The 27,779-nt window shown below is 38.7% G+C and overlaps 3 protein-coding genes across 8 annotated transcripts in view; 2 read left to right on the forward strand and 1 right to left on the reverse strand.

The window, feature by feature from the left end:
- cfap61 (cilia and flagella associated protein 61) overlaps positions 1 to 2,599 on the forward strand; it is a 57,714-nt gene extending 55,115 nt beyond the window's left edge. The window contains exons 26-27 of the mRNA XM_015354541.2: positions 2,204 to 2,294; positions 2,399 to 2,599. Coding sequence (XP_015210027.2) covers positions 2,204 to 2,294; positions 2,399 to 2,599 — 292 coding nt within the window. The remainder of the gene's footprint in view (positions 1 to 2,203; positions 2,295 to 2,398) is intronic.
- Positions 2,600 to 6,676: 4,077 nt separating this feature from the next.
- Positions 6,677 to 9,381, forward strand: LOC102690579 (insulinoma-associated protein 1a). The gene has a single exon (XM_006626137.3). It carries the CDS (start codon positions 6,962 to 6,964, stop codon positions 8,390 to 8,392), a length of 1,431 nt encoding a protein of 476 aa, XP_006626200.1. The 5' UTR covers positions 6,677 to 6,961; the 3' UTR covers positions 8,393 to 9,381.
- A 6,967-nt stretch (positions 9,382 to 16,348) lies between these two features.
- Positions 16,349 to 27,779, reverse strand: part of ralgapa2 (Ral GTPase activating protein catalytic subunit alpha 2) — a 195,566-nt gene continuing 184,135 nt past the window's right edge. For 4 of the 6 annotated variants that reach the window (XM_015354284.2, XM_006626136.3, XM_015354267.2 and 1 more), the window contains one exon: positions 16,349 to 19,799. In XM_015354284.2, the coding sequence (XP_015209770.2) occupies positions 19,645 to 19,799 (155 nt within the window). In that variant the 3' untranslated portion in view covers positions 16,349 to 19,644. Of the gene's footprint in view, positions 19,800 to 23,159; positions 23,201 to 26,500; positions 26,561 to 27,779 lie in introns of all 6 variants that reach the window. The other 2 variants (XM_015354273.2, XM_015354291.2) reach the window with 2 other exon arrangements.

Genomic DNA, 27,779 nt, shown 5'->3' on the forward strand with positions numbered 1-27,779 from the left:
CCTACTGTTCTTGAGAAATGCCCTGGGATTTTTAATGACCACAGAGAGTCAGGACCTCGGTTTTACGTCTCATCCAAAGGACGATGCCTTTTTACAGTATAGTGTCCACGTCCCTATACTGGGAATTTAGGACCCACACAGACTGCAGGGTGAGCTCCCCCTGCTGGCCCCACTAACACCTCTTCCAGCAGCAAGCTTAGTTTTTCCCAGGAGGTCTTCCATCCAGGTACTGACCAGGCTCACACCTGCTGAGCTTCAGTGGGCTGCCAGTTGTGAGTTGCTGGGTGGTATGGCTGCTGGCATATTTCTATATGTGTAAACAATTCTTAATTCTAAGTAAATACAATTTGAATCTCACATTATAATGAAAAAACTAGTGTACGTGTAAGATGGCTACATTAGTTTTTCTTCAATCATTAGATAATAAATGCTCTTGGCTCTCTTTGCCTACAAACGTTCATCTGCATCTGCATCATACTGTCTGCAGGTTTCATCTATGCACATAACTTTCTTTGGGATTCACATCCACTTTTTAGGCATTTCCTTTTGTTTGCTATTTACTTTATTTTTTTCCATTTATTTTTCACTACAGTGTGGAAAATGCATATTACAGTGTCAATTAATGATCAATGAAAATATACTTTACTAAAACGCTTTTACAGTTTTAAAGTTACTGGTTTATGGCACTTACTTTGCAACAATAATAACACTTCTATGGTCTAAATAATGTAAAAAGGCAGGAGTATATTATAGCTGTTTTCAAAACATACAACCTGATTTATTTGTTTAAGAATATAATAAAGGTCACAATCAATTCATCCCATATAAATTATTTTAATGCTAGTACCTTATTGATACATTTTCTGTAATTAATCTTTTTTCTTTAAACAATGATTGGTAAGTAATAAACTGTTCAATGTGGAATAATTATGTAAAGCAATGAGCATCAATTGTGAGCATCAATGCACAGAGACTGTTAGTATGTAAAACACATAAAACCTTTACTAACATTATACTGTAGAACGTCCTTAACTTATTACTGCAATTTTAATTTTGCATTTGGGTGTTAAACAGGATAAGGAGTTGGTATTTATACAGACTTTCTTAGAATTCTGGTAGTAATAATAATTGTAATTTTGCATTGGCAAACAAGCAATTAACTATGATAAATAACAACAGATTCAATTTCTTGAAATAGTATCTCAGTTTAAGAAAATGGAAAGCATTTTCTCTAAACACAAAAAGTCAAAAACTTAATAAGAACCGTGAACTACAACCATCTTAAAATCCAATATTATACAATATTTTACATTCTATGGATAATTTTCATACTGTTTTTCATAATTTAAAAACAAAAAGTGTCAATCAGTTTACAAGGTTAATTTAGGCTACAATTGCAGATCCACACCATGCTGCACTGTATAATCTAAAATATAGCTCAACAGTTTGTGCTTAAGCTTCTCCTTTTTAAAGACAGGGATGTCCAAGCTACTTTGTTTTGTTAAGAAATAGAATCCTCAAGCTGAAACCTCTCCCTGGGGTGTATTTTCATTTATATTAAATCTTGGTACTGTACATCATTGCCCTCATTAAGAAAGAAGAAAAAAAGAGGTATAAAACACAGTTACTTGGGCCTTTTTATCTCTGTGTGCCCTGAAACTGTCTAAGGTAATAAGCTGTAACAATTAGTGACAGCAAATGCTGATAAAACAAAGGTTTCCATTAGTACCCTTCTGATGGGGATCATTGGCTCCGTGTTACAGAGAATCATGTTTTAACAGCGTCTTTTTAATATTTAAACCAAAATGACCCCAAAACATTTGAGCCATTGTCTGCAAATTGAATCTGTTTATGCAGTTGTCCAATCTGCTTTTCTCCATTGCAGGTAGACAATAGAGAAGCCACCATACACTGGTTGTCAGGCCTTCAAATTCTGATTAAATCTGGTTTCTTCACTGGGTCTTGCCACAGCTCTGATTTAAGCCACTTTAAATGTAATTACTGAAGCTGGCTGAACATCAAGAACATCCATTAAATTAATTGATTGACCATGCTGTTCTAGGAGGTATTTTATGAACAAATGATCATGACAGGCTCTGAGCTGCTCAGGAAAAAAAAAACAAGGAGAAAGGTACAAAAAAATATTGTAGTATCTAATCAGAAAACTGTGAAGTTACAGAAGTTGTTTGCTTTTTTTACACAGCTATTTTAAGGAGTCGTGGTGTCTGGCCATATACCACGATCGTTTTATGGATTTTAAGCAAGAAGTGCTGCAGATCATGGCATCAAGACAGGTACTAGTTTGAAAATCGCCATTCCCATTGGTACCACTGTCATTCATATCGCCATTTTTCATTCGGGAGTGTAACATAACCAGATGTATTTTACCTGCTTTCAGAATCCAGATTCTCCCTCATTTGCAGAAATAGCTCAACAGATAGTGGATGAAGAATTGAGTCTTCCAGAGGAGCCCAAACAGTATCTCAGAAGAACAGCTGAAGAATGCAATATCAGAAAGCCTGTGGAGAGAAGCACTCTGAGTTACCTCAAATACAACAGATGCCATCTACCCATGTATGCTCTACCAGGGCTTATATAGGCTTAGATATTCTTCATTCTTTCATTTTTGAATATGTACAGAAATGTTTTCGTCGATATATTTTCCTGCCTATGAAAAACAACATTGTATGTCAATTTCCAAAGGGACTTTTTAAGATGAAAAGAATACACTTAACAGAAGTAATTTAAAATTAAATTAAAAAGTAAGACTAGTTTAGTTTCCATTCACGAAATATCAAAGTATCCCATATTATATTCAAAATGCAACTAAGCTGATTTCTTACTGTTATTATTTTGATGATCAATTCAGTGTTCAATCTCAAATCTCATTTAATAAACACTGAATGTTTACTTGAAAACTGATCCTTCGCATTCTCTCTCTAGGCATCGATGTACGGTAGAAATGTTCTGTGTTTCGGGTGGAATTACTTAACTTCTCCTGTAGATGGTGCAAGAAAGTAGACCTGGGCTGTTTTAAAACTACATACTGTATGCAACGCGAGTGCAGACACAAACTTTTAGAAATCAAATTTGATCTAAAGGTTTGATAGATTCCATTGGTTAAGACAAAGTCTGGTAGACGTTTGTGTATGATCTGTGAGGGACAGCCTACCGAGTTTGTATCACTGATTTACACGGACTTCATGCTGTTTGAAGGTGGAGTAAAACGTTAACGCACATAAATACGTGTATTCTGAGTTTCATTTTGAAAGTGGGTGAAATAATACTTTATATATGACATCGATTTTTTTCTGGAGTTTTTTTAAAATTTGGTTTTGGATTAACTTTAACATGACAGTCCTTATTGACAGTCGTAATGGGTAGAATACTGTATAATGCCGCAGGTTAAGACAAGCGGTCAAAATTCAATACATTTGGACATAAGCTATTTATTGACTCGCTTGGCCTTCCTTCATTTATTTATATTGTATAACAACGTCTGATCTGTATGAATATTAAGGTATGTTAGTAACAAAAAATTTCGGTTGAGTGAGGAAAGTGCAAAACGAGGCTGTTGAACCGTTTAAAGTTAAAAATAGATAAACGTTTTATGCAAACTATTTCAGAAAGACAAATCTTGCTATCAGACGCGGAACACAAAGTAATTAGAGGCCAATAAAGAGAATGCAATCTGTCAAAGCGAATGGACAATAAAAAAAGAATAAAGACTCAGAACTGCAGTCTCTGCCATCTCCGCGTCCCCCCAGAAAAGCAGAACTTTAATTGTCAGTATAGGAGAGAGTTTAACAACGAGACCTTCGTCCGGAACATTTTCAGACAGGTTTTTTTTAAGTTCCTTTCTTTCTTGTTGAAGGGGGTGGGGTACTGATAAGAAGGGGATGAAAGTGGATAGTGTGTACATTAGGAAGGAGGGACCTGCAGCTGTATGCTAATGAGGACCAAATCTTCACTCCATCGCCTGCTGGGCAGCACGCGCCATTGAACAAACACGCACACACGCATCCTAAACAAATAGTGCTAGTCCACAGAAGCGCATTAAAGAAATCGTTAAATGCCATCAAACAATGTATTTGTGCCCAGTGTATAAAACAAAAGACAATTTTATAAGTGCGATAATAAACTTTTGCTAAGAAATTCCATGTGGACGTTTTTTGTCGCACATGAATCTTTAAAAAGTGTGTGGCGACACCTTATTTAAAAATGCATCTGCGCCTTGCAGACGTTTTGATTTTACCGGCCTCTTCTATGTTTATTAAGTGGAAGAATTGCTAAAAAACGTACCGCTGTCAGACCTTGATAAATCAGGAAATCTATATCCATCATACTATGAATCGTTCATATCGTGGAATAATGTTGATTAAAGGCGAAAGTTCTATCGCTTCAGTGAGCCGCAGCATACTTTTGTGTTGAGGTATGAGTCGGTGGAAAGATGAATTGTTAAAAATTGCTAAATTAACGTTGTTTAAGGTTTTTTTTAAGGTGAATGTGGTTTTAAAAAGAGGACATCTCTTGGGTTTTTTTTACATCGAACGCGATTTAAACGGAAATTTTAGAACCACGAGTTACTCGGGTTAAAATGATCACCGTTATGTACAGTTACAGCTAGGCTCTGTATATATACTGATTTGAAAACAATGCAAATAACATGTATGTATGGAAAAGTATAAAACAACATAATATAATGTGCGTTCAGGGAAATGTCTCCAATCCTCCGGTTGTGTAATTATTTGACTCGGTCCCCCACAGCAGCTTTATGCTAATATGGGGAACAATGAGGGATGATGGAGCTTAATTCCGTCTTGCTTCTCGCGTGCCTCAAAAAGAGGAGCAATTCCTGCGAACACTGAGCGTGCATCCAATGAAATTACTGAGGTCAGCCTGTGTACACAACCACTCTCTATTTACTAACAAATCCTATAATAGGAATTCTGTGCATTGACCGCAGACTTTTAAGTTAGGAGCTGTGTACAATGGCTGACATTACTTCATGTAATATAAGCAAAGGGAGGCTGAATGCTTTTCAAGTTTTCTATTCCTGATTGATGTTCAAATATTTACCAAAATTAAAGGAACGCGAGAGAATTACAATGGTTTCACAACTATTTTTTAAGCGACGGCAGAAATAAATTCAAAATGTTTACAAGCACGACGAAGTTCTGCACAACAACGCACGGCAAATGTTTCACGAAATTCTACGTTTGATTGTGTTGTCTTCAGACACGCTTTTCCGAGAGTTTACATCGATAAAATAAGATTCGGGTGTATGATTTAAACAGGGCATATTGCTCTTCTGAAGAAAACGTGTGAAAATCATAATGAAAGGAGAAGCATACCTATTTATCCTGCGGTTGAAAATGCCTGTACATATTTCTTGAAGTTTTCCAAAACCGTTATAAAATTGATTGTTGGTGACTTATAAAAAGGTATTAAATGTGTATTTAGGGTATTAGTTGACACATATTACTGAAGAAAAGCTTAATGCAGCTTTGTCTTTGAGTCTTAATCATTGCAAAGTTACTCGTACAATTTTACTGAACGATTTACAGGTTGATATCCTTTTGGAATTATTATTGTTGTTTGATTAATTTAGTTAGGCTGTTCTTAAACGAACATCTTCAAATTCGCAAACTTTATTTTATTTTTTGTATTTTGTGCAATGGATTTATTGTGGATACGGCTTTCCTAATTACTAGAAAGCAGCTCGCGTCATATTATCATGAGACCTAAGAAAAGTGCTCAAGTCCACGATGCTGAAACTATGTTGCTACAGTAGTTGCTAAAAAAGAATCGGCCGGAACAACAATCCGTAACTGGCGACAAATCATTTAAAATAAAGCAACGTCCCTGTCCTGCTTTCTTACCAGAGCACTTACGCTAAAAAGTGATGGGACACGATCTGACCCGGGGAGTTTTCTGTCTGTAATGGGAAGATCACCGTGGAGTAAGCCTTTTGCAAGCGCTCTGCTTTGTCTGCGGCACTGATTACACACAGCACGCGCCTATCTTTTGGACAGATTGCCCGTGAGTCCCATTTCACCGTGAAGAGGTCAATTTCCTTTTCAAACGCAAACGGGATGTACAGCTTGGGATGGCACGGCTATTGTGCGGCAAGACAGGAACGCCTTTTTATTATTTATGTATGCGGAGGATGTCTGATGTATAACTAAAGACTTAAACTGCCGAATGCGACACGTGCCTCGATCGCTGTCTAAATGCACGCTAGTCTACACTAAAGGTTCGTTTATGGCTAACTCTCTCTGAGTGCTACATATGCCATATCAGCAGCGCCTGGTTACTCGTGATATGAACCCGTGCAATGTAAAACTTCTTTGTTACTATTCCGAAATTAAACAGGGCACATCACTACCCCCCAACCCCCACTACCACCACCACCACCACACACACACCATTTTAATTTTAAATTCTGATGATCATGGTAGTGACGGACATTTCCTTTTGGCAGATCAGTGGCCCCCAAAGGAGACACACAAAGCCATGGCACGTGTGTATTTGTATAGAAACTCATCAGACCGTAAAAAGAGGAGGGTCCGGCGTGTGCCTCCATCAGGGAGGGGCCGAGCACGCACGGTAATATAATAAACCACAGGTACATCTGCTAAGCAATCTGCAAACCCTCCTACATTTTCCCCCGAAACCAAGTCGTCCTACCCTCCCACTAGCAAATCCATAGGGATCTTCGTTTCCTCTGATTGGCTGGGGATGTGGCAACAAGGGGCGAAACAATAGCATCATTCCTCCTTAAAAAGAGTGCAGCTATGCCTTAGAGACGAAAGCATTTCGGGAAGACAGAGATCAATAGCACAAAATACGCTAAAGAAATAAAGTTTAAAGTGCGCTCGTGATTTCCTGAATCTGGATTTTATTTAAACGCTTGATTCATACGCGTCTTTTTCTAAGTGCCTTTTTGTTATCCGCCAAGATGCCCAAAGGTTTTCTGGTCAAGAGAAACAAGAAATCGACGCTTGTCTCCTACAGGATTCGCAGTGATGAAGAAGAGCAGGATCAAATGAAAGCCGTGCAGAATCAAACGGATTCATCCCCTCCTCTTTCCGTCTCGTCCAGCCCTGACCGGGCTGCAGCCTCGCCATGCCATGTAGCAGATACTCCTGTCTCGGAGCAGGATGCTAAACCGGTCCAGTTTGGCAACCCGGAGACAGTGTACCAGGCGCTCTACAGCCCCACCCGGCCAATCAGCAAAGAACACGACAGGAATTTTTTCGAGAGAAGTTTCAATCTGGGATCCCCAATTTCTGCCGAGTCCTTTCCGACACCAGCGGTTCTCACCACTTTAGATCAGCTCCTATTTGCCCCCGTGGACTTGAAGATCGGTACGAGCAACAGCAATCGGAGCGGAACCACCGGCTCCTTTCCCACTGCGACCCAGAGAAACGCCACTAAAAGGCCTCCCTCAGACGGCGATCGCAAGAGTAAACCTATAGCAAAAAAACCCAAAGCGATCAGGAAACTGAACTTCGAAGACGAAGTCACCACCTCCCCGGTACTTGGTCTGAAAATCAAAGAAGGGCCAGTTGACTTAAAACCAAGACAACATTCATCCGGAGGTAACAAACCTTTAGGGGAGTTCATCTGCCAGCTGTGCAAGGAAGAATACGCCGACCCGTTCTCTTTAGCGCAGCACAAGTGCTCCAGGATTGTCAGAGTTGAATACAGATGCCCCGAATGTGACAAGGTCTTCAGCTGCCCAGCGAACCTCGCTTCCCACCGGCGCTGGCACAAACCGAGACCCCAAAACGCCACCGCAACGTCAGCTCCCCAGAGCGCCAAACCCGACGTCGCCAAGGTGCCTTCTGGTGACAAGGCCGGGTCCGAAGACACGAAAGAGGCGAGGATCGACGCGACGAGCGACAGGGACACCCCGAGCCCAGGCCTGTCGGAGTCCGGGTCGGAGGACGGCCTGTACGACTGCCACCATTGCGGGAAAAAGTTTAAGCGCCAAGCTTACCTGAGGAAGCATCTCCTGGGACACCAAGCCCTGAAAAATAAAACCAGTCCAGATCAGGGTCTTTACCCATCATTCCCCAACGCGGAGAACGGGGAGAAGTCGAATCCGGTGCCCTCGTCTGACGAAAGCCAAAGCCAGGCTCCCCTGAATCTAAGCCCCACAGTCCCGGAGTGCCACCTGTGCCCAGTATGTGGCGAGAACTTTCCCAACAGGTCGAACCAGGAGCGCCACCTTCGTCTCTTGCATTCGTCGCAGGTCTTCCCCTGCAAATACTGCCCAGCCACTTTCTACAGCTCCCCCGGGCTTACGAGGCACATCAACAAATGCCACCCTTCAGAAAACAGGCAAGTTATCCTCCTGCAAATGCCTGTGCGCCCTGCGTGCTGAAAAATAACAGAACAGTCGTCGTGCCTTTACGCGGAAGAAAAAACAACAAAAAAAAGTGGCGTCTTAAAAGAAAACACAAAACAAGCCTCCATTCCTTATGTTTATGCGAACTAATTTCAGCACATACAGTTCTCACTGTGGATTTAAGTACAAAAGTAAAAGGTCTGTCTTTCACACCAATCGACGGGGGTTTAAATCTTATATGGAACTATAACTTGAATTATATATTTTCAGATTCCTCTTAAGTTAGTTTATTAAATAAAGTAAAACGTTAGTTTGACTGTTATAAGTATTTTTATAGGACTACTGCACATGTTCTATGTATTAGCTCCTAGACCTAAGAGAGGGCTCTTCAGTAGGTATACCTTATCTTTAAAATGCCTTTCATTCACAGGCTGTAAATTTCTCTATCACTTTATTAGCTTTATTATAGCTTGTGAATCGGACATGGAAATTTAGCTTTGTCTTGGAACAAATCAGAAGTCGGTAAACATTCCTTTAGTGTAGCCATAAATGCCTTGAATTAGAGTTCTTTTACACATCTACAATCTTGCTGTATAACTGCCTTAAAAGTTAAATGTCATCATTAATGATTGTTTTTTTATCTTGAATGACGCTGGCACATATTTTATTATTATTATTGCAATATATGTATGTCTCTCTATAATTTTATTTATTTATTTAAATCGAAATTATTTTATGTAAATTATTGTTTCGTGTGATTCGTTATGTGAATTATTCTGACATTTTTACATGTTTTAGCCAAATATTCCCTTTGTCGAATTAATCTGCTGAGTTTTTATAAATGTCGTGGATGGTTTACAAATTTACTACAATCTACACAGCTCTTGTAAAACGTATAGTTTACTTTAGATGCAATCTTTTCTATACACAGCTTATTTTCTTAAATGTTAGCTTTTATATAGCGCTTCAATCGTATGTTTTCAACTGTGTTTGCTATCTACTCGAATAAAGTATTTTCAAAACGACACGGGCTCCTTTTGTCACTGTCAGTTTGTCGGTGTCAGTTTCAACCGTGTTGGAAGTGTTTGTGTAACTGTAGCTCTGCATATAGCGCCTTTTCCTCTTCCTGATGTCCTGTTGAAACAGGTTGATCGAGTTGGCTAAAATTCTTACAATGTTTATGTCCAGTGTACAATGTTTCATATGTATGAGTGTTACATTTGAGCTATATTCAGAGATGAACTTTATTTTGCTGTGATCACTTCCAAATCGAAAGATGTAAAAGGAAATACATTTCAGAACGATTTATTTCTAACATTCCCTTCCGTGTTGTAGACATTTATGGTTTTTTTAAATAGTTATAGTTCATAAGATGGCGTTATAACTATGTTGCAGAAGAAACTGTTAAAATAACTGAAAAATGCTTTATTTAATCGGGATATTTATTAGGACATTTCCACAGTATCAGTATTATTTTTCCTTTACTGTATAAAGCTCTTGGAAATAAGTTTCAATAATGGTATTCGTTAGTACCATTTAATTTAAGTTAATAATTTAACTTTTGTAAAGCATTTAAACTACTGAACTAATATTATTTTACAACATCCCGTTTCAACTTCGGCTAACGCTGAATTAATTTTTATTGTTCGATTGATCTTTTGCCATCTTAATGCGAAAATATGGGAAATCGCAGGATAACTTTTTACTAACGATATTTTTCATAATTAGCTTTATTTTCTTATCCTTGTGTTAGTCTCTTTTGGATATTTGGGAATGTCACACGGAAAATCCCTACATTACTTTTAATGTAACGGAAATTCTTAGAAATAAAAACGGGTTTTTACATTAGAATTGAAGAACTAGACCTGATTAAAATTAGTAAAATGTTTCAGAACTCAAAATTCCTATTATTACACGTTTTATTAAAACAAAGCTGTTTTTAAAATAAATTTAACAGAATACAACGGGACCCCTACTAAAGAACGTATACAATTATACTTAAAAAGTTTAGTTTCTTAAAAGTATTTTAAATACAAATTTTAATGGTAGTACTCGTTCGTCGATTTATGTGAAGTTAAAGGTACAGAAAGCGTAATAATGGTTTCCTAATGTAATGATTTCTCACGGTCACACTAAAATCTGTGTTCTGCTCTGTTATTAAGCATTTTATCGATCAGCAAAGTTTGTATAGCAGGTGCTTTTATACTTTTTACGAGATCAGAACGTGTAGTGTAATTTACGTGTGTAATTTAGTATATTTATCTGTATTAGTGGCGTAGAACTTGAGATTGAGATCCAAAAATAAAAACCCGCTCATAACTACAATCTTCATCAATTATATCATTTTAGAGATTTTAACAAGAACATCTCTTCTAAACCTGAACAAAGCATTATGTTGAAAACTAGATGACAACAATATTGTAATATATGTTGAATGAAGACGTATACTGTACAACGTGAAACCACGTCGAAATCTACATTTCATCAATCACACACATAGTCTAACACATACCAAAGGCTAGTTATTCTGCAATTAATAATATATTGAGTGGCGAAAGCAGTTTAAAGAGGATATGTATTCACCAAGAGTTTAAAATATTTGCAGGTCAGTCCCATCTCGTCCTTCAGGTTGTGACGCGAGTAATGGAGTGTGGAATTAAACTGTATGTTCCAGCAGTTTTCAAAAGGGTTGAAATCTGGTGATTTTTCTGGACAAAGAAGGTCTTACAACCCCCCTTCCAATAAAAAGAAATTAAACGAGTTTCAAGATATTTCTCAAAATCGTGTAATCATTGTAACGTCTTTTTAAGAACACGTTTTCTTCGCGGATGAAGGAAAAAGTTCTACAAAACCTAAACAGTTGTGGTTTCTTCACTTTTTGGAGAAATATTGGTTTCGCAATGCTCCAGAAAGGCTAAATAAAACATATCCGTACCCCCCGATATTACGGGATTACTATCTAAAGAGGGCGCTAGAAATTTCAACATAACAATGCAGAACGTAATTCTAGCAACGCTTTGCATTTTCTGCGTCGTAAATAAAAATTCTTAGCCTATATATGTTTGAGGCTAGCATGATGATCTACCATTACCGTCAGTGTAGCAAAAAGCAAAGATCTTTTATAAAGGTTATCAACTGTCCTGAATATGGAGATGGATAATGGATGTGGAAGTGAGAATCCAAATTTCAACTTTTGTGTCTATTACAAGGATGTACAAGACTCACAACTCACAATCACAACACACCAATCCCCTGTGACAAAGGGGCCACCTGTATTAAGAACAATCTGGGACTGACTGCCAAGTGTACTGCAAAGGGTATGAGGTTCTCTTTTCAACTGTAGATCAAGTATTCCAGTGGGGTGCTAAAAGTTTTTGATGTCAGCTATTTATCATATATGCCATGCAGACATCTTGGATATATGTCTAAGACTTAGAAACCTAACACCTGATTTTTTCATTAAACACAATCAGGAGTAACAATACGTGTGTTATGAGCATCAATAGTTTACTCAAAGCCTCCATAATGAAAACAAAAGTTACTGTTATTGAAACAGCTTAGTTTTGGTGTGAGAAAGCCAAACTTGTTGCTTACCAGTCTCTAATTGGCATTGATCTTAACCTTTAAACCTATGAGCACAGTAACGTAAGATAAACCATCCATCACCTGTACCAGTGGTGGCATGGTGGAACAGTAGGTAGTATTGCTTCCTCACGGCTCTGGGGCCCCGAGTTCAATTCTGGTCATGGGGTGCTATCTGTGTTTGCGATGGTTTCCTCCCACAGTTCAAGAACATACTAGTAGGAAAAAGGGCCTGGTGTGAGTGTGTTCGTCTGTGCTTGTGTCCGTGTGTGCCCTGCAACGGACTGGCATCCAGCCCAGGGTGTACCTGGCCTTGGGCCTGTTGCCTGCCCAGGTTAGACTCCAGCTCCTTCACCACCCTGAATTGGATGAAGCAGATAAAAAATGGATGGATGCACTAATCAACTCTTTGTCGGGCCTTCTTTGTCATGAATATAATTCTTTCCTCTCTACAGATCCATAAAGCTAACAGGCTGCTTTTCACATTACAAGACACATACCGTAAGGACAAACGTAATGGCTAAAACATTACGAGAAGATCACCATAGAGCTGTATTCCAGCAGAGTAAGATTGTGTAGTGAGAAGAGCAGAACAAGGCAAACTCTTGCACAGCAGAGTGTATACAGATAGACTATCTCTTACAGCCCCCTCCTTTCTTCTTATGTCCCTGCTAGTGCCTTCTCTCCACTCGTGCGCCCCCACATTGAACCTCCTTGCACGCCTGTGGGGAACAACATGCCTGTCTCCTCCACCCCTCCCGATCCTCTTGTACAGACGCTACCTTTTCAGTGTGCTACTTATCCTTGTGAATTGGGTGCTCTTCTTGGGAAAGCCATGCAATTTTCACAGCTTTTAAGACCCTGTATTGTAATAGTCTGCCTTGACTTTACTTTTGGGCTGTTAAGAGGGATATTAATGTATTGACAAGTTTCCTTTGTTTATGGTACTGTGTATTTGGTATTTTCGCAGTTCATTTTCCATTCCATTCAAAGTCACCGTAAATGAAGCTGTCGGCAAGGATTATTTTTAGTCATATAGAAGAATATTTTTTTAATTAGTCCATTTATTATTTTGAAGCACATTATCCAGCTGAGGGTCACAGGAAAGCAGAGCACATCATGGAAGCACAGTGTAGGACGGAGCGCACACAACTGCCTCCCCTGGATGAGGCTGACACTGGACCACTGCGGTACCACAGAGCGAACAGGGGAATCCAGAGTAACCAATCAGAGTTCACCAGCATGAGTTTCTTGGAGGAAACAGGATCACCCAGCAGCTTGTTAAGACTAGAATGTGCAAACTCCACGCACACCAGTGCCCAAGCCTGGGATGGGACTTGGGACCCCTGTAGCCTGGAGGCAGCAGAGCTACCAGCCCACAGGACCTCAGGACCTGTATTTTTAATGCCCTACAGATAGTATTTTTCCACCCTACATTAGCATCAGAACGTATTTCAATAACCAGGAAAAATATTGGATCAGAATGACTATCCAAAAAGAAATCACTGTAAACTGTGTACAAATATACAAAACTGTCAACGTTGCTTTGCAATTCAATAAAGACAATTTCCTTAATAAACAAAAGAGCATAATTCCACATACTGTATATCTATGTTCAACTCAAATCCATTTTACTTCTTAAAGCATTTTCAAAGTCAAAATATGAAAGGGGTTTCATATATATATATAGATATATAAATGGTAACCATTTTACATCTGTTAAAAAAAGTCAATATGTACCCTATTGTGGTTTAGACACCATTACACTCAAGCATATTGCTACTAGCTTTTAACTAGTGAATAATGTAGGCACAAAATAAATATTATCCTGAGTTTAATAATAATGTGTTTAGAAGTTAAAAATTGTCGAAAAACCTTAGAATATCAAAAGTGTAACCAACTCTATTACTGAAAAAGATGCACGGTACAGACCAATATTCAGCATTATTAATCTCTTCTCTGTCAGCAGTGTTACCAAACTTGAAAAGTCATGGTGTAGAGATCTGACAGTTCTCTCAAGAGTCCCCCTTACATTTTTACAGACCATGCAGCGATCCTGTGATTTCATGATCCCCGAGACTCTCAGGTACTGTACATGTTAGGCAGACTCGTTTTAATGGAGAGACTGCAGTCTGCTATTTGTTTTTACTTAAGGGTCATTAGACCCTACTGCATGACAGATTGTCCACATAGTGTATAGCATAAAGTTGCAGACATAAGTATTTGGTTAGTTACACACGTCAAAAAACCTTTGGTCTTAGAGCATACGTAAAAGCAGCATATAGATTCAGTCAGTTAAAATACAAAGAAAGATACTGCATTATAGGGAACAAAATTAATTTCAAAGTATGAGCACTGTGATATTTTCCCTTGGTGCTGTAAGTGTACATTAATGTATGTCAAATGACTCCTTTGAATAATTACTTCCCCATAATGGAGAAGATTGTAACATCAGAGTACTGTTTTGGAACTTGCCTTTAATAGCTTTTACTGTGATGTTCTGATTTCTGAAGCTCTAATTAATTTTTGCTGCACCCACAAGATCTGGACTTGTATGTCTGTACACTTCAGGTTTCGGCTGACACCTACAATTCCTGCAACCTCACACAGGGGAGAATAGGGAAGTCAAGGCAGATGCCTCTGAAACACCCACCTTTGAGCCACTCAACTTTTAACACATCACAGGGAGCACAGTGCTTAACTGGAAGCACTGGGCTGATTACAAGAGAAGCCAAGTCCTTCACTGACAGCAATACTTGCATTTGGCCAGGAGGCTGCGGGGTGTCCAGTCACACAGTTGACTACTGACATAACCCAGCCCCAGACTCTGGAGACCCCCATAGTGGGCATTTTCATCATCACCACAGGGGTAATGTCCAACAAACCAAGTACCAAACTACTGCATATGAACTCATAAAACACAAGACAAGACCAAGTTTCAGTATACATATACACGTATTTTAGTTGCTGAAGACTTAACTGAAGCTTTTTTATAAATCTATATAACAAGTTTTGAAAATGAAAGAGGCTGTTTGGCCTATCAGATGGCTAGTAGCTAACTGATCAAAGGACGTCATGCGGCCATTTCTTAAAAGCAGCCAGGATATAGAAATATGAAAGAGATTTGAACACATGATGCCGCTGTAGTCCAGCCTGTTCTGGGAAGGCTGATTGAACCACTACGAATGCACATCATGGGCCCATCTGCAAATTCATATGAGGGCAGTCAACCCCATACCCCTCATCCCAACCAGATGAGCTCATGCCTGCTGCAAAGCAAGGGCTGGGCAACCAATAACGAAGGGCTAACAGACATGCAAGCGGGAAGATCGAACCAATCGCCCCCTTCCGGATCGAATGTCCCACTTCATATCCATGCCCGTCTATTTGGGAATAGGAAATTTTGGGTAACGGACAGCAAAGTCTTATTTTCCTCTCTCTTTGCAAGCACTGGGAAATCATCCCCACCCTTGACCAAGGTCATTAAACATAAAAAAGTCTCGTGCATTGCAAAAATATTGCAGGATTTATTAGCCATTCAGGTTATCTACTAAAGAGATTCTTAGTCAAAGTCTAGCACACAACAACCCAGCCATACAGAGAAACACTGCTTATGAAAAGTCTGACCATTAGCAACTGCTCAGATCCAATTCAAAAACAGACCAAATTCCAGAAGCCCGAGTGCTGGAATATAAACTCTAAACCCCACACAAAATGGCAGACAACAAACAAGTAGGACAGAGGACATGGCTGTTTGAGCACAAAACATGGCACATAGAAGACAGACAACATGACAAAACAACAGTGAGAAATATAAAAAGCACTATGCAATACACTAAGTGGCAGTGCAGAACATGAGTACTGTGTAAGGGTGTGTGCTGTCTATGTCAAAAGTCACAAGAGGTCAGAAGATGAAGACGAAGGATTTGTCATCATCATATAGTGAAAACAGGAGACTGGAACGCTGGTAAACCAGAGCTAAATCTTTCTCCTATTCCTTAATAAGACAGTCAAAGACACAAAGAAAGTTCATGCTAATGATCAAAGGTTGCTCAAGTGACCACCAGCTGGTTTGGGTTCTTACGGTAGAACAAACTATTAGTTACTTTTGGGTTCTTCTTCCATCAGTATTCCTTTTCTGTTTGAGCAACATTAGTATCTACCTGCGAAATATTTTTCCCTTCAGAACTATGACATTTGCAAAGTAAATGAATCAGCATCAGTTTATCAGAACAGAACTCTTTCAGAGAGCACGTCGATAAACCTGAAGCGGATGATAAAATATTTGTAGAACGGTGGGATACACAACCAAAGTTTGACAAAGGGAACTATTTGGTGTTAATGGAAGACAAAACAGCACCAGATTTCCCCTTTCTCCCCAATTACAGGAAACCACCTGGAGTAACACACTGAATTTCAAATCACTTTTAATGAAACATCATTTAAATCTCACATTTCTAATAAAGGTAGCCAGGATTTTCTTTAGAATTAAAAACAGTTTGATATGTTAACAATAAAACATGGGTATTTCAAGCCCCCCAACCCCAGCTCTTTTACAAAGATTATATTACAGGAATATGCTTCAAAGCAACACACTTAAAAATGCTTATTTTATATAATGCAGAATTAACACTAGCTTTTGTAGTTTCATACTTGTTGACAGATCCATAAAAGACAGAATTTGATTTGCATACATTCTTTAATATAGAGATTTCTGAGTGCAACTCTCAGAACACGCCTCCTATGTTATTTATCAGTGCTTGAGAATTGTGTATAGGTAAGGCAAATTAGTGCAGCAGGATGGAGTTGCATCTCTAGTAGAGCTCACACAGCCTGATTAATACCTGGCTTTCATGGCAACGGAATCGCCAAGGGACCATATGGAAACAACAAAGAGCCAGATTCAAATTATCTGGAGGGTAAAATGACTTCAGTTCTGGCATTCTGCATGTCCCCCCTGAATGCTGGCATTATTTACGTTCGTTGTGCAACTTATCTGAACCTTTAACTCCCAGTATCATATCGAACTTTGTAAAACAACTGCACTACTTAACTACAGTATGTTACAGGTACCTGCCAAGTAACCATTGTGAAAGGCTTATGTGCTTGTGTCATATCTCTAGAGATTCTCTGTGCACACTCCCTCTTTATTTTATCAATGTGTTAGGGATGCATAACAATGAACATGCATGTGTATTTTTGGATGCACACTTCTGAAACCTATGCACCTGGCTGGTATGTATTTGTGAACCACACTTAGATGAATCTACAGTGATACAGGAGAGCTAAAGTAATTAAGCATTTTAAATTAAAGTGGTTGTTAAATGCACCTTGCTTTTATTGTACCAGCTGAGACTGATAAGGACGCATTAGTGCTTAGAACCATTTCCTTTTGTTGCCTGCTAATACTGGGCTGAGGATTCAGTTGTCTTTAAAAAAAAACCCGTTGGAAAAAGCACTCTTGTATTCTTCTCATAACAAAGGTACTGCTAGTAACTAATGTCTGCCTGTTACTCTATGGTATTCAAGGTGTTTTGATATTCATTCAGACTGTCTCAATTCTTGAGAAATAAAAAAAATCTTTAGAATAGTTTTACTACTTTAGTGCTGAAGTCTAATTAAAGCCCACATTATTTTGAATTTTGAAGCTATTTTTTTAAGACATTTATTCAACATCTCAACACTATAGGAAAATGTCTGACATACACAGCCAACTTTGTGTGAACAAAAGGACATACTCATATTCAACATATAGAAAGACATATAATGTAGATATAACATATAGACTGATACAGCAAGGTTTCTCAGAAATGACAGTGCATCTCCATTTACAGTTCATCTCCACTCAAACCATCGAGAAAGATGCATTAGGTGCACTAGATGTAGGGAAATGACTTTTCACAGAAACATAGAAAACTGAAAAAATGCTGTGTCTGCATTGATTTTGTGTACACCACACAGTACACAGAGTAGCTTCAAAGCCAGGTATTACATCAGCATGGTGAGCAATACTTTCCAGTTTCTGTTCCAGATACAGAGTGCATGTTTAGATAAGAATCACCTGAGGCTCTGATTGCAGGTTTAATCTAATCAGCTAATTCACTGAAGTTAACAGCTCAATGAAAGAAATGTCAATTTAATATAACTGAATTGTGTTTATCAAATATTACTCCATATTTACAAATAAAAAAAATCAAAGTGGTTTACATCTAACCACAGAAAGAAACATTCACTTTTACAATATGTTATCACAGCTGATTAGTGCAAAATAGAAACATTGGAATGTCACAATGGAATATTTGTAGCTTCATGGGCCGATGAAAATCAATTTAATTAAGAAACAGGTATTAAAGGAATCTGTGAAAGGTTAAAGTATTTTACAAAGGATAACTACACAGAATTACACTTACTGTAATCTAATCTTTTTTTTTTAATCTGGAGGATTGAAAAAAAAAACAAGCAAACCAAAACAAACTAAAGATAATACATGGAAATGAGATGCATACAAGCAGGAGTAAGACTCTAATGAAGACTATCTTGTCTTTCAGATTTTAAACAGACACCTACAGTATAATAGAAGATCCAACATAAATCATGCAAGGTAATGTAGGTGTTACTATAAAACATATGGAGACAAACCACATATGTAGAGGTCTTTTCAGTCAGTAAAGTCATGTGCACTTACCAATCCCTTACTTTCACTTGGGCTACAAAGCTTTCAATGGTTATTATGTACAAAAAATCTTGTTACATTGAACTTTTTCTGGTCTATACAATTATATTGAATTCAAACAGGTGAATTAAAAGATTATTTGGAATTGCCATACTAAATAATCTTGAAAAAACAAACATTAACGACAAGGTGAAAAAGATGAATGCTTCTATTTGCAGAATGTTTGTTCAAAATGTCTTCCCTTTGATGCCTATTAATATGAAGAAAACCAATGACAACACACATTCCCAGGATACAGTATTTCAAGATCTTGCAACCAGAAAAAAAAAATTCCCACACGATGTGGGTCACTGCAAACACTGAATGGAAGTATTGTTAGACAGACTACAAGAGAAAGCAATAATCTAAAATCCCAAATTTTGTGTACATTTTTACTGCTAACAAAATGTAAAGCAAGCTCAATCACAGCAGCTTCAAGCGTGTTCTGCTGGAATTCAGTTTAACATGCTCCCTTGACGTACAATTGTGATCTTGCACGTTCACCACTTTTTAAACTAAATGGATTAGAATATATACTGGACTAGTCATATAGCAAGCAATTACTGCAAAAATAACTTAGCTTTTTCAAATATTTTACTCATATTATTAAGGACACTAATCACTCTCATTAAATCAGCTGTTTTAAAACATAGGCAAAAATCAAGGATAATCTAAAAATAAAAGATGGTATGACACAAAATTACCTGTTGCCAAATCTTTGACCACAAACTCTGAAATGTGCAATGAAGGAACGGGAAGATCAAACATACAATACTACACAATTATAGCAAAGAGACAAAGAGACACATAATAAAATTGAAAATGCAGCTAAATCATTTTTTTTTTAGCTGGAACTTTTAGCACTGCAAGAGTTCTTCTGGTGGTACGTAAAAAAACCCCGGCAGTGAATGGATGACAAGGTTCTAAAACTAACAAACCCTTGAGATTTCAATTTTTAAAAAGTGAGAAAAAAAAAGTAAAAAAACAGTCAAGTTCAGTTGGAGGATTTGCTTATGGCGCTGGCCGATCGCCGAAGTTTCCCCGAGACTCTGCTCTTTGTGGCACGTGGCATTGTTGGGGAGACCTGATCTGTGGTGTCTGTTCCTACGGCAACGCTGAGCTCAGCACTCGTGCTGCCACTGAGGGAACCTGAAAACAGGGAGAAATCCCAGAGTCAAACAAGCCTGCACACAGCTCAGACACGCTGCAGAAAACAGCACGGCGGCCTGGCCTCGCGGAGCGGAGGGTGTTTATCGCCGTAGTGTTCCTGAGCCCATGAAAGACCCCACCTACCGGGCTCTGCCCTGACCGAACACACTCACTCCTCCACTGTTCTTTTTCAGTGCACATTCCCAGAATGCCTCTTTGAGCAAACAAAAATCCAGAAAGCGAGCCAGCCTTTGAAAAAGCAAAAGAAAATATCGCTAACATGTGTGATGGAACATCAAGTGTGCAGGCACCTTCTTTATAAATAAGAAGCACCTTCCTCTACGTAGAGGAAGGCAAGGGATCACAATAAGTGTATAAACTCAACAAGACTACATTACATTAATGTGACAGCCGAGAGTACACACAGCATTGCCTGCTAAAATGTAGCCCAGGTATTAAGACAGGTTCCTGACAAACCTGTTAGAGGAATTATTTGTTCCTATATATTCACATTTCCAATGGTTGCCCAGGCTGCCATATATTAAAGGATGAAAGAAAAAAGTTAATAGGACATTTACTCTTAAAATGAGAACCTTAATTTTATACCTCTTGGGCAATACAAATGTTTTTGTATTTAAATGTGAAAAATATTACAATTTGAACCTGGCACATTTCAAACAAATATTTTCGTGAACTATAAAGAAAATAACATGCACACATCTTTTAAATGTTAATCTTTGGAGAGAAGTCACCATGCATGAGAGTACACATTACTGTAGAGGGAGGCAAGAAATCGCAATGGGATTATAAAAACTCACTATCAAAAAAATCTTTCAAAAGCCCTCACCCAACCCCCAGCACACCCACAGTTATAACGTTCTATTCAGTTTAAACAAGTTTTCTGTCTGGTCAAGATGGCATCTGCTTGCTTTTTTTTTTTCTCTGAAGCATCTCAAGTTCCTGTAGCTAAAAAGAACGGCAGATGGTCAAAGTAACATAAACTCAGCCCACTGGGCTGACGACTGCCTTCTCCCTGAAGGGTCTCAACGGCAGCAATCGAAGCTTGTATGCATATGAAAGGAGCTGCAGTTCAAACAGGCAAGCGTGTGCAAGGACAGACCACACCTAGGTACCTCAGAGTTACCCAAAGGATTCCCCTTGCCCTTACAGAGTGAGCATTCCTTCAGTCTAACTCCAGTCCCTCTCGGCAAGCCCCAGCCATGCAACCAGCCCCGCAGCTCTGCAAACCCAGTACGACTGACAGGGAGATGGCAGCTGTGGAGTGAGCAAGTGATAACCACAGCAGATAAAGGCGTTCACACAAACATTATAACTCCACTCGGAAGCTGCCTGGCACAGACCTTTAAGGTTTAAACGGCTGATACTGGGAACTGAGCTACAGTGGGAAAATAGCTCTTCAGCTAGCACCCTAAAAACATACCCCGCTGCCCAAAAGCAGAAGGAAAACGTGTTCTTTGAACGATGTTCATACAGTATATGTGCAGCTACATGTGTGCCTGCATCCTGGTCTGCAGTCTGTCTAGATGATATCAAGCGTTTGAAATGGATATTACAAAACACAGCTTCTCGCACTGCCTGCCACAGAAGAATCTCTTCATTCACTCAGATGGAATCATCCGTCCGTTTCACTTTACGGAGAAGTCCCGCGGCTCAGTTTTCTTCACTTTCTTTTTGTCGCTCTCCGCCACCAGAGAAGTATGAAGGTGCTGTTCCTCGGTATTCAAGTGCGAATAATGTGTGACTGAATGTTAAGAGGAGCGAGAGTGTCTGTATTCATTACTGATTCAGGTCAGAGCAGGTCCAGCACAGTTCAGCTCAGTGTGATGCCATATGGTCTGGGAATCAAGGTCAATGCAGAGTTGAAGGGCTTCTGACATTCTCATGTCTAAGATATATATTTTGTATTCCAGTCACAGCAATGAATAGCAGTGACAAAAGCCTGTTTACCAAGACTATTACAAAGGAATATTGTTTTAGAAAAGTGACTTCTTCAGACGGCCAGAAGAATAATACATATTTTATATGAACTATAATAATAACATAATAAAAATCGTGTGGGCATACTGTACATAGATATGCGCAGTATAACAGTTTAAAATGCATTCTAGACATTTTCAAGACTATATATTACACACATATACAGCAGAGGTCAAAATGATTACATTATCATTTCAATACAATGAGCAACTTTTTAAAAAGCAACAAAAGACAAATGACTAAGGTTTAAATCAAAATGAATTAAGGATTGAATTAAGGTAAACTAAAAAATAACGTTCAATGTGTTTCTGTAGTGAGAAAAAAATGGCACAATCGTGTACAAGTCCTCTGTAACTGGGCTGAGGAGGGGTAATGCCAAATCATGTATTGTAAGAAATGTAAGAAATGTTTTGCGGCACCAGATGAGTTCTTCACTGTACGCTCAACCACGGCTACGTGAAGCACTTTCACAGGAACATTCTGGAGCCCCTGTGCCTTAAGCCGACGCCGAGGCCCTAAAGAGTTAACGTTCGGTCACCCACTCGCTCTCTCTTTTCAATAGGCCTTCCCCGTTCCTCTCTCACTGAGGCTGCTGTCACAGCCCCTTTGCTCCTGTCAACTGGGTTTTAAATTGCCCAGACAAACAAGCAGAACCAACGGGTTTGCAAAGGTCACACCTGGCGTGTGGACGGCCTGCTCCCGGGGATGGAGGCCCCACCCACGCTCCTCCAGATCCGCGCCACTCGGCTTTTCTTCCTTTTGTCTTCCCGTCCTCCCCCAGCTGTTCCGCTGAGAGCCTCTCGCATCGGCCCCTGCCCTCCCCCCCCATCCCCTCCAAACTCTTATTAAGCCAAGCGGACTCAAAAGTGCCGCTCAGCACGTGCCGCTTCTTATCTGCGCCATTTCAAGATTGTTGTGTGTGGTGCTTAGTCAGAGAAAAAAAAAAAAAGTAAATGGGCTTCATTCTCATTGGCTCCCCTGCAGCAGTTCAAACAAAGCTTAAATGACAAAGACATTTTCCAGTATGGCAGGTGTTAGTGTCAGATTCTGCCCAAGGCTAACAGGCACACATGGGGGGAAAAAAAAAGTATTTGCTTTTTAGTTAAAGCTAAGACATGCAGGGGCAGATAAATACTATAAGTTCAACCGTATTGTTCATGCTGCTACTTAGTCAGGTGTTAATTCCCATAAAACAGTTGTTCCACAGCGCATCAGTTTCAATTAGCAGCCCAACTAAACAGAAACCCACGCAATGCTGTTTTGGGGAAAGCAACAGTAAATCAAGCTTGTTAGTAAAAGGAAAATGCATTAACCAGGAAAGGGTGGCCATTGGAGGCAGCTGAGCTTCAAAATTGGTCTTACCTTCGTCAATTACAGTAATGAGACCTTTTACATATTTTAATCTAAAAGAAAAGAAACAAAATAGGTCATCATAAGAAAGCGGTCAGAAACAGAGCCAGTAATACAATTATGCTGTGCAACAAATACTTTTGAACTGCCTGTAAACGTGAACGAAAAAGAACAAAACAAATCATAGGTGATAGGGGGCACATTCCCACGCTTAAAAACAATTAGACAAAAAATTAAACAGAGTAAAACTTAACAGTCATCCTGTGTTTACATAAAAGCAAAATTAACAAAATATTTCCCCCTCTGTCCTTCCTGCATACCTCTAAAGTATCATTATGCCTTACATAAGAGATTACAACTTTAAGGGTGTTATCACAAACCCAGGTTACAATACAGGAACATTCGTTTTTATGGTGTTGATTAATGCCTCATCTTTTATTTATTTCAGGCTTTGATTTCATCAATAAACATCAAAGTATCTAGCATTTGCCTCCCCACGCAGGACCACACAAGTCTTGATTGCATCCAAGGTCAAAATTACTGTCCAGCATGAAGGATCCCCATTAAATCACCTTTTGGAAGACCATCTTCTTGGATGAGTGTAGTGACGAAGAAATTGAATGGGCAATACTTGTATTTCAGCTAGGAATCAAGCATGACCAGATACTTTTTTGCACTGCAGTTTGATGACTTTACGGTTCATAGAGAATCAATCCGGAAGCCTGAAAGAATATTTGCCTCTACACTTGCATTGCAGGATCATTCCAGAAGGATTCTGGTACATTCTGTTGCGGTGCAATGCGCTTACATTTGTATGAAACAGCAGGGTGCTTTTCTCCCTGGAGAAGAGCCTGAGTATGTGTATTTTGTATTCCAAAGATGTGCAGATGTCCTGCTATATGGCAACATTGTCAAGCACCCACATCAAACATTATCTCAACGTATTAAAACAATGGATTGCATGGACAACAATTATTAGGATAACCATAAAAAATTCTTAAAACTGAATCCTTTATTTTGTACCTCAAAAAGTACAACTCAAAGCCAAATTGTCTTTCTTGTATGGGTTCATTTTGCAAACTCAAACAGAATGAAGTATGATAATGTTATTAGATGGCTTGGAATTTTGTAATGCATTAGAAATATAATCTGATTTCACCCTTTTTGCATTTGACCAGCATTGAAAAGTCATTGAAATATGGCTGAAATTAAAGTGGTATCTTTCGGTCCCTTTTAAGAATTCCTGGTTGTGGCAACAGCAAGACATTTTCAAAGGGAAGTATTTACTGGCTGGATTAACATGCCCATGCTGGAGCAAATACATACTTTCATCATCATGCCGTTGTGTTAGAAGGGGTCTGCTGAGCAGCTTTAGCACTGAAGTACCAAACCAATGATTTTAAAGTCAATTATATTAAAGCTTACTGAATCGAGCTCCAGCCTGCCCAAGAGATCCACACTGCATGTCAGTGATGTTAATAACCCCCCTCAAGATCCTCACTGTACTATACACAGACCCCAAAATAATAAACTTTACCGGGTGGCTAAGTCTGAAACTTTTGAAGAAGCAATGAGGAATATGCTGTGGTTCTTGTGGTTGAGAAACAGGTCGAGAGGGTGGTGGATTCAGAGACAGCATGATCCTGTCTCCTCCCTGCTTCATCTGTGTATCATTAGCTTTTAAAGAAAACTTAAATAAAATGATCCACTGATTTTATCAAGCTTGTGTCACACAATAGAAGGCAACGATTTGGCAAAACTGGTATATCCTGTGTTTTGTGTATGTTTAATAATAGATTGTTACTATTATACAGGTGACTTCTAATTGAACCACAATGTAATCTAGTCGCAGAAGGTGAAGACACTTCCAAAAGTATTTTCTAATGTGCTAAGCTTTACTAATTCTGTGCCTTTTATAACTCTATTTCCACCAAAACCACCAAGAGGAGGAAACCCATAAACCCCAGTGTTTTACATGCAGTTGTATTGTGCAGTATATCTTCATATACAGGAATGCATGGCTAGCACCTTTTAGACAATATAAAACCAAAAGCAACATGGCATATGTTCTTTCCTTCTGCTGGCTCTTATCATTCTAAAGTGTCTAAAATGTGTGATCATTACACTGCAATCATTTGGGATCACTTCTCAGTGGAATTTACGAAAAAAAAAAAGGTTTGCATGAAATCACTGATGCAAAGGAAAAATGATGAGTTAATTTTAAAAGGTGAAAGAAAGAAAGTGCTGTGTAAAATTTGAGAAGGAGGCTGATTACCTGCAAGTTTTATACAGTAGGCGGGGGATTAGCACCAGAGACAAAAAGCAAAGCTGACTAGCATACAGCTGAGTAATGATAGTGTGAACAGATGGACTTGGAGACAGTGGTGATCAAATAACCAGATTCTCGGAGGTGCGCTCTAAACACAAGGAGCTGGGACAGTACTGTGTGTTTTAGAATGTCCGGAGCTTCCCGATATAACTTTCACTAAAGTACAATGATGTATTTAATAGTTTCAACAGCTGGAAGAAGTCACTACAATGTTGGATGCAGGAGTAACAAAAAGAGACACAAAAATTTGCTACATCTACAGCTGACCTAAAGTTTTAATCTATCATATATTTTTTCAACCGATCTCTAAAAGATGTTTAGGTAGTTGAAGATAGGCAGCCAAAATACTATAAGAATCCAACTTAAATTTGCTATTTGTTTTTCATTAAAAAGATGCATGCTAACTCATCCTAAACATAAAAAAGGGAAAACAATTGCTACATCACTATACAAATGTTGCTCTTTAAGTTAAATGTCTATATTTTCCTCAGATTTTCAAGAAAGACAAAGAATGAGCAGTCAGCCTCTATCCCTAGTCAGGCTTTCTATGATACAGCAGATAACTTCCCTGAAATCATTAAGGAGCTAAAATGCATCAAATGCATTACTAACAGGAAAGCCAGACATGACTGACAACATAAAGCTTTTATGTGAAAAACAGCTAAACTACACATTAAAAGCAACCATAAAGTACCTAGAAATCATTGTCAATATACATACCATAGAAAGTGGAAAGAAAGCTTTCTACTTGTTACCAAATATATTTTTTTACCCCACCTTGCTATAGGCTATAACATATCTATACTGTATATGAAACAAATAAAAACAACACCCATTAAAGCTGAAATAAATTATATAAATACATCCATACATACAGGTTTTGTGAAAGATAATGTGCATAGTGTGGTCACTAAAGAGAACAAGCACATGCAGAAGGTTGTGATGCATAACTTAAAATTAACAAAAATGGTGCTCGTTTCAGGGGTAGTGACATGCCAAACGGGGAAAAGGGCAGAAGTCTTACAGTTAAACTTGGCCCAGGGGTAATCCATGTCGAAATACATTCCTGGCCAGCGCCTGCACACTGTCATGAATGAAATGTTAGTGGATAATGAGTGAGAGAGATGGAAATACAGTAAGATATGGCACAACGAGGAACATGGCGGTGTGCTGGACATTCAGCTCACAAAGAAACCTTTAGAAGGAAAAAAAAAACAGAAAATTTGAGCATCCAAAAGGTGACGGTCTTCAATTCAGAAGCAATGACTTGGATTCAACGGCAAGATAAGCAATGCCTGGATAATGAGCAAAAAACAATGACATAGGAGATGGCAGGTTGGAAGGAGGGTTATCATGAGACAATATAATAGCTGCCTTCTCAGGTTTGTTCAAATAAACACATCACACCAAACAACAATGGCCCAGCTGTCATTGGTTGGAGCCTGGGTCATGTCACAAGCCAGCTGTGCTCTGTCAATTGTAAGGGCCGGGGGCTGGCTTTAGTCTGCAAAACAGCAGCTCCTGCAACGTTTGGTGCACCTGCACACTTGCAGTGACATCAGTGAGAGATAACCTGCTCCTCCAATTAGTGTTAACTCTCCTGTTGGGCATTATGGAGACTGCAGATAGCTGGGTGCGTAAGGGGAACATGTCTGTCCAAGCAATGCAGGAGCTACAGCTGTAAGCTCATGTCTTAATTTGAGGTTCCATGATGGGTGTGCATGATGCCAATACTAAAATAAAACTGTTGATTACACATTCAAAAAATAAACAAAAATACCTGAAAGATTTGTTAAGAAACACAAAATTACAGTTATCGATCTTATTATTAAGATTAGTTGCTCACACTGTTTATTAGCATTATAAAAATCTCATGGCTTACTCCAGTGCATACAGTACACAGTGAGTGCAAAATGACATTGTTAATTTTATCAGGACTGTTTTTTTTTACTCCAATCAAAAGATTTGAACATTTTTCATACAAATCTAAGTTTATACTATTGTTTGAAAATAATAACAATATCTGAAAAAAAATTAAAAACACTTCAAATGCTGGAAATGAGGATTAAATCAGGGGCCTTTTAGTTTTCAATCGTATGCTATACAAATTGAGCTAATGGATTTTCATTCAATTAGTAAAGCAACATTCTGATATCTTAGTTTACATAAACCGAAAATTGTAAAATGATTACTATCTATAAAACCTCTTAGCTACCGATTAAAATAAATCTTTTTAGATTTCCATTGCCAGGATGAGTAATAACTTGGAAGACAATGAAGCTCCTGTGTGTGAACAAATCACT

This window comes from Lepisosteus oculatus, chromosome 2, assembly GCF_040954835.1.
Source record: "Lepisosteus oculatus isolate fLepOcu1 chromosome 2, fLepOcu1.hap2, whole genome shotgun sequence".
Classification (NCBI taxonomy): domain Eukaryota; kingdom Metazoa; phylum Chordata; class Actinopteri; order Semionotiformes; family Lepisosteidae; genus Lepisosteus; species Lepisosteus oculatus.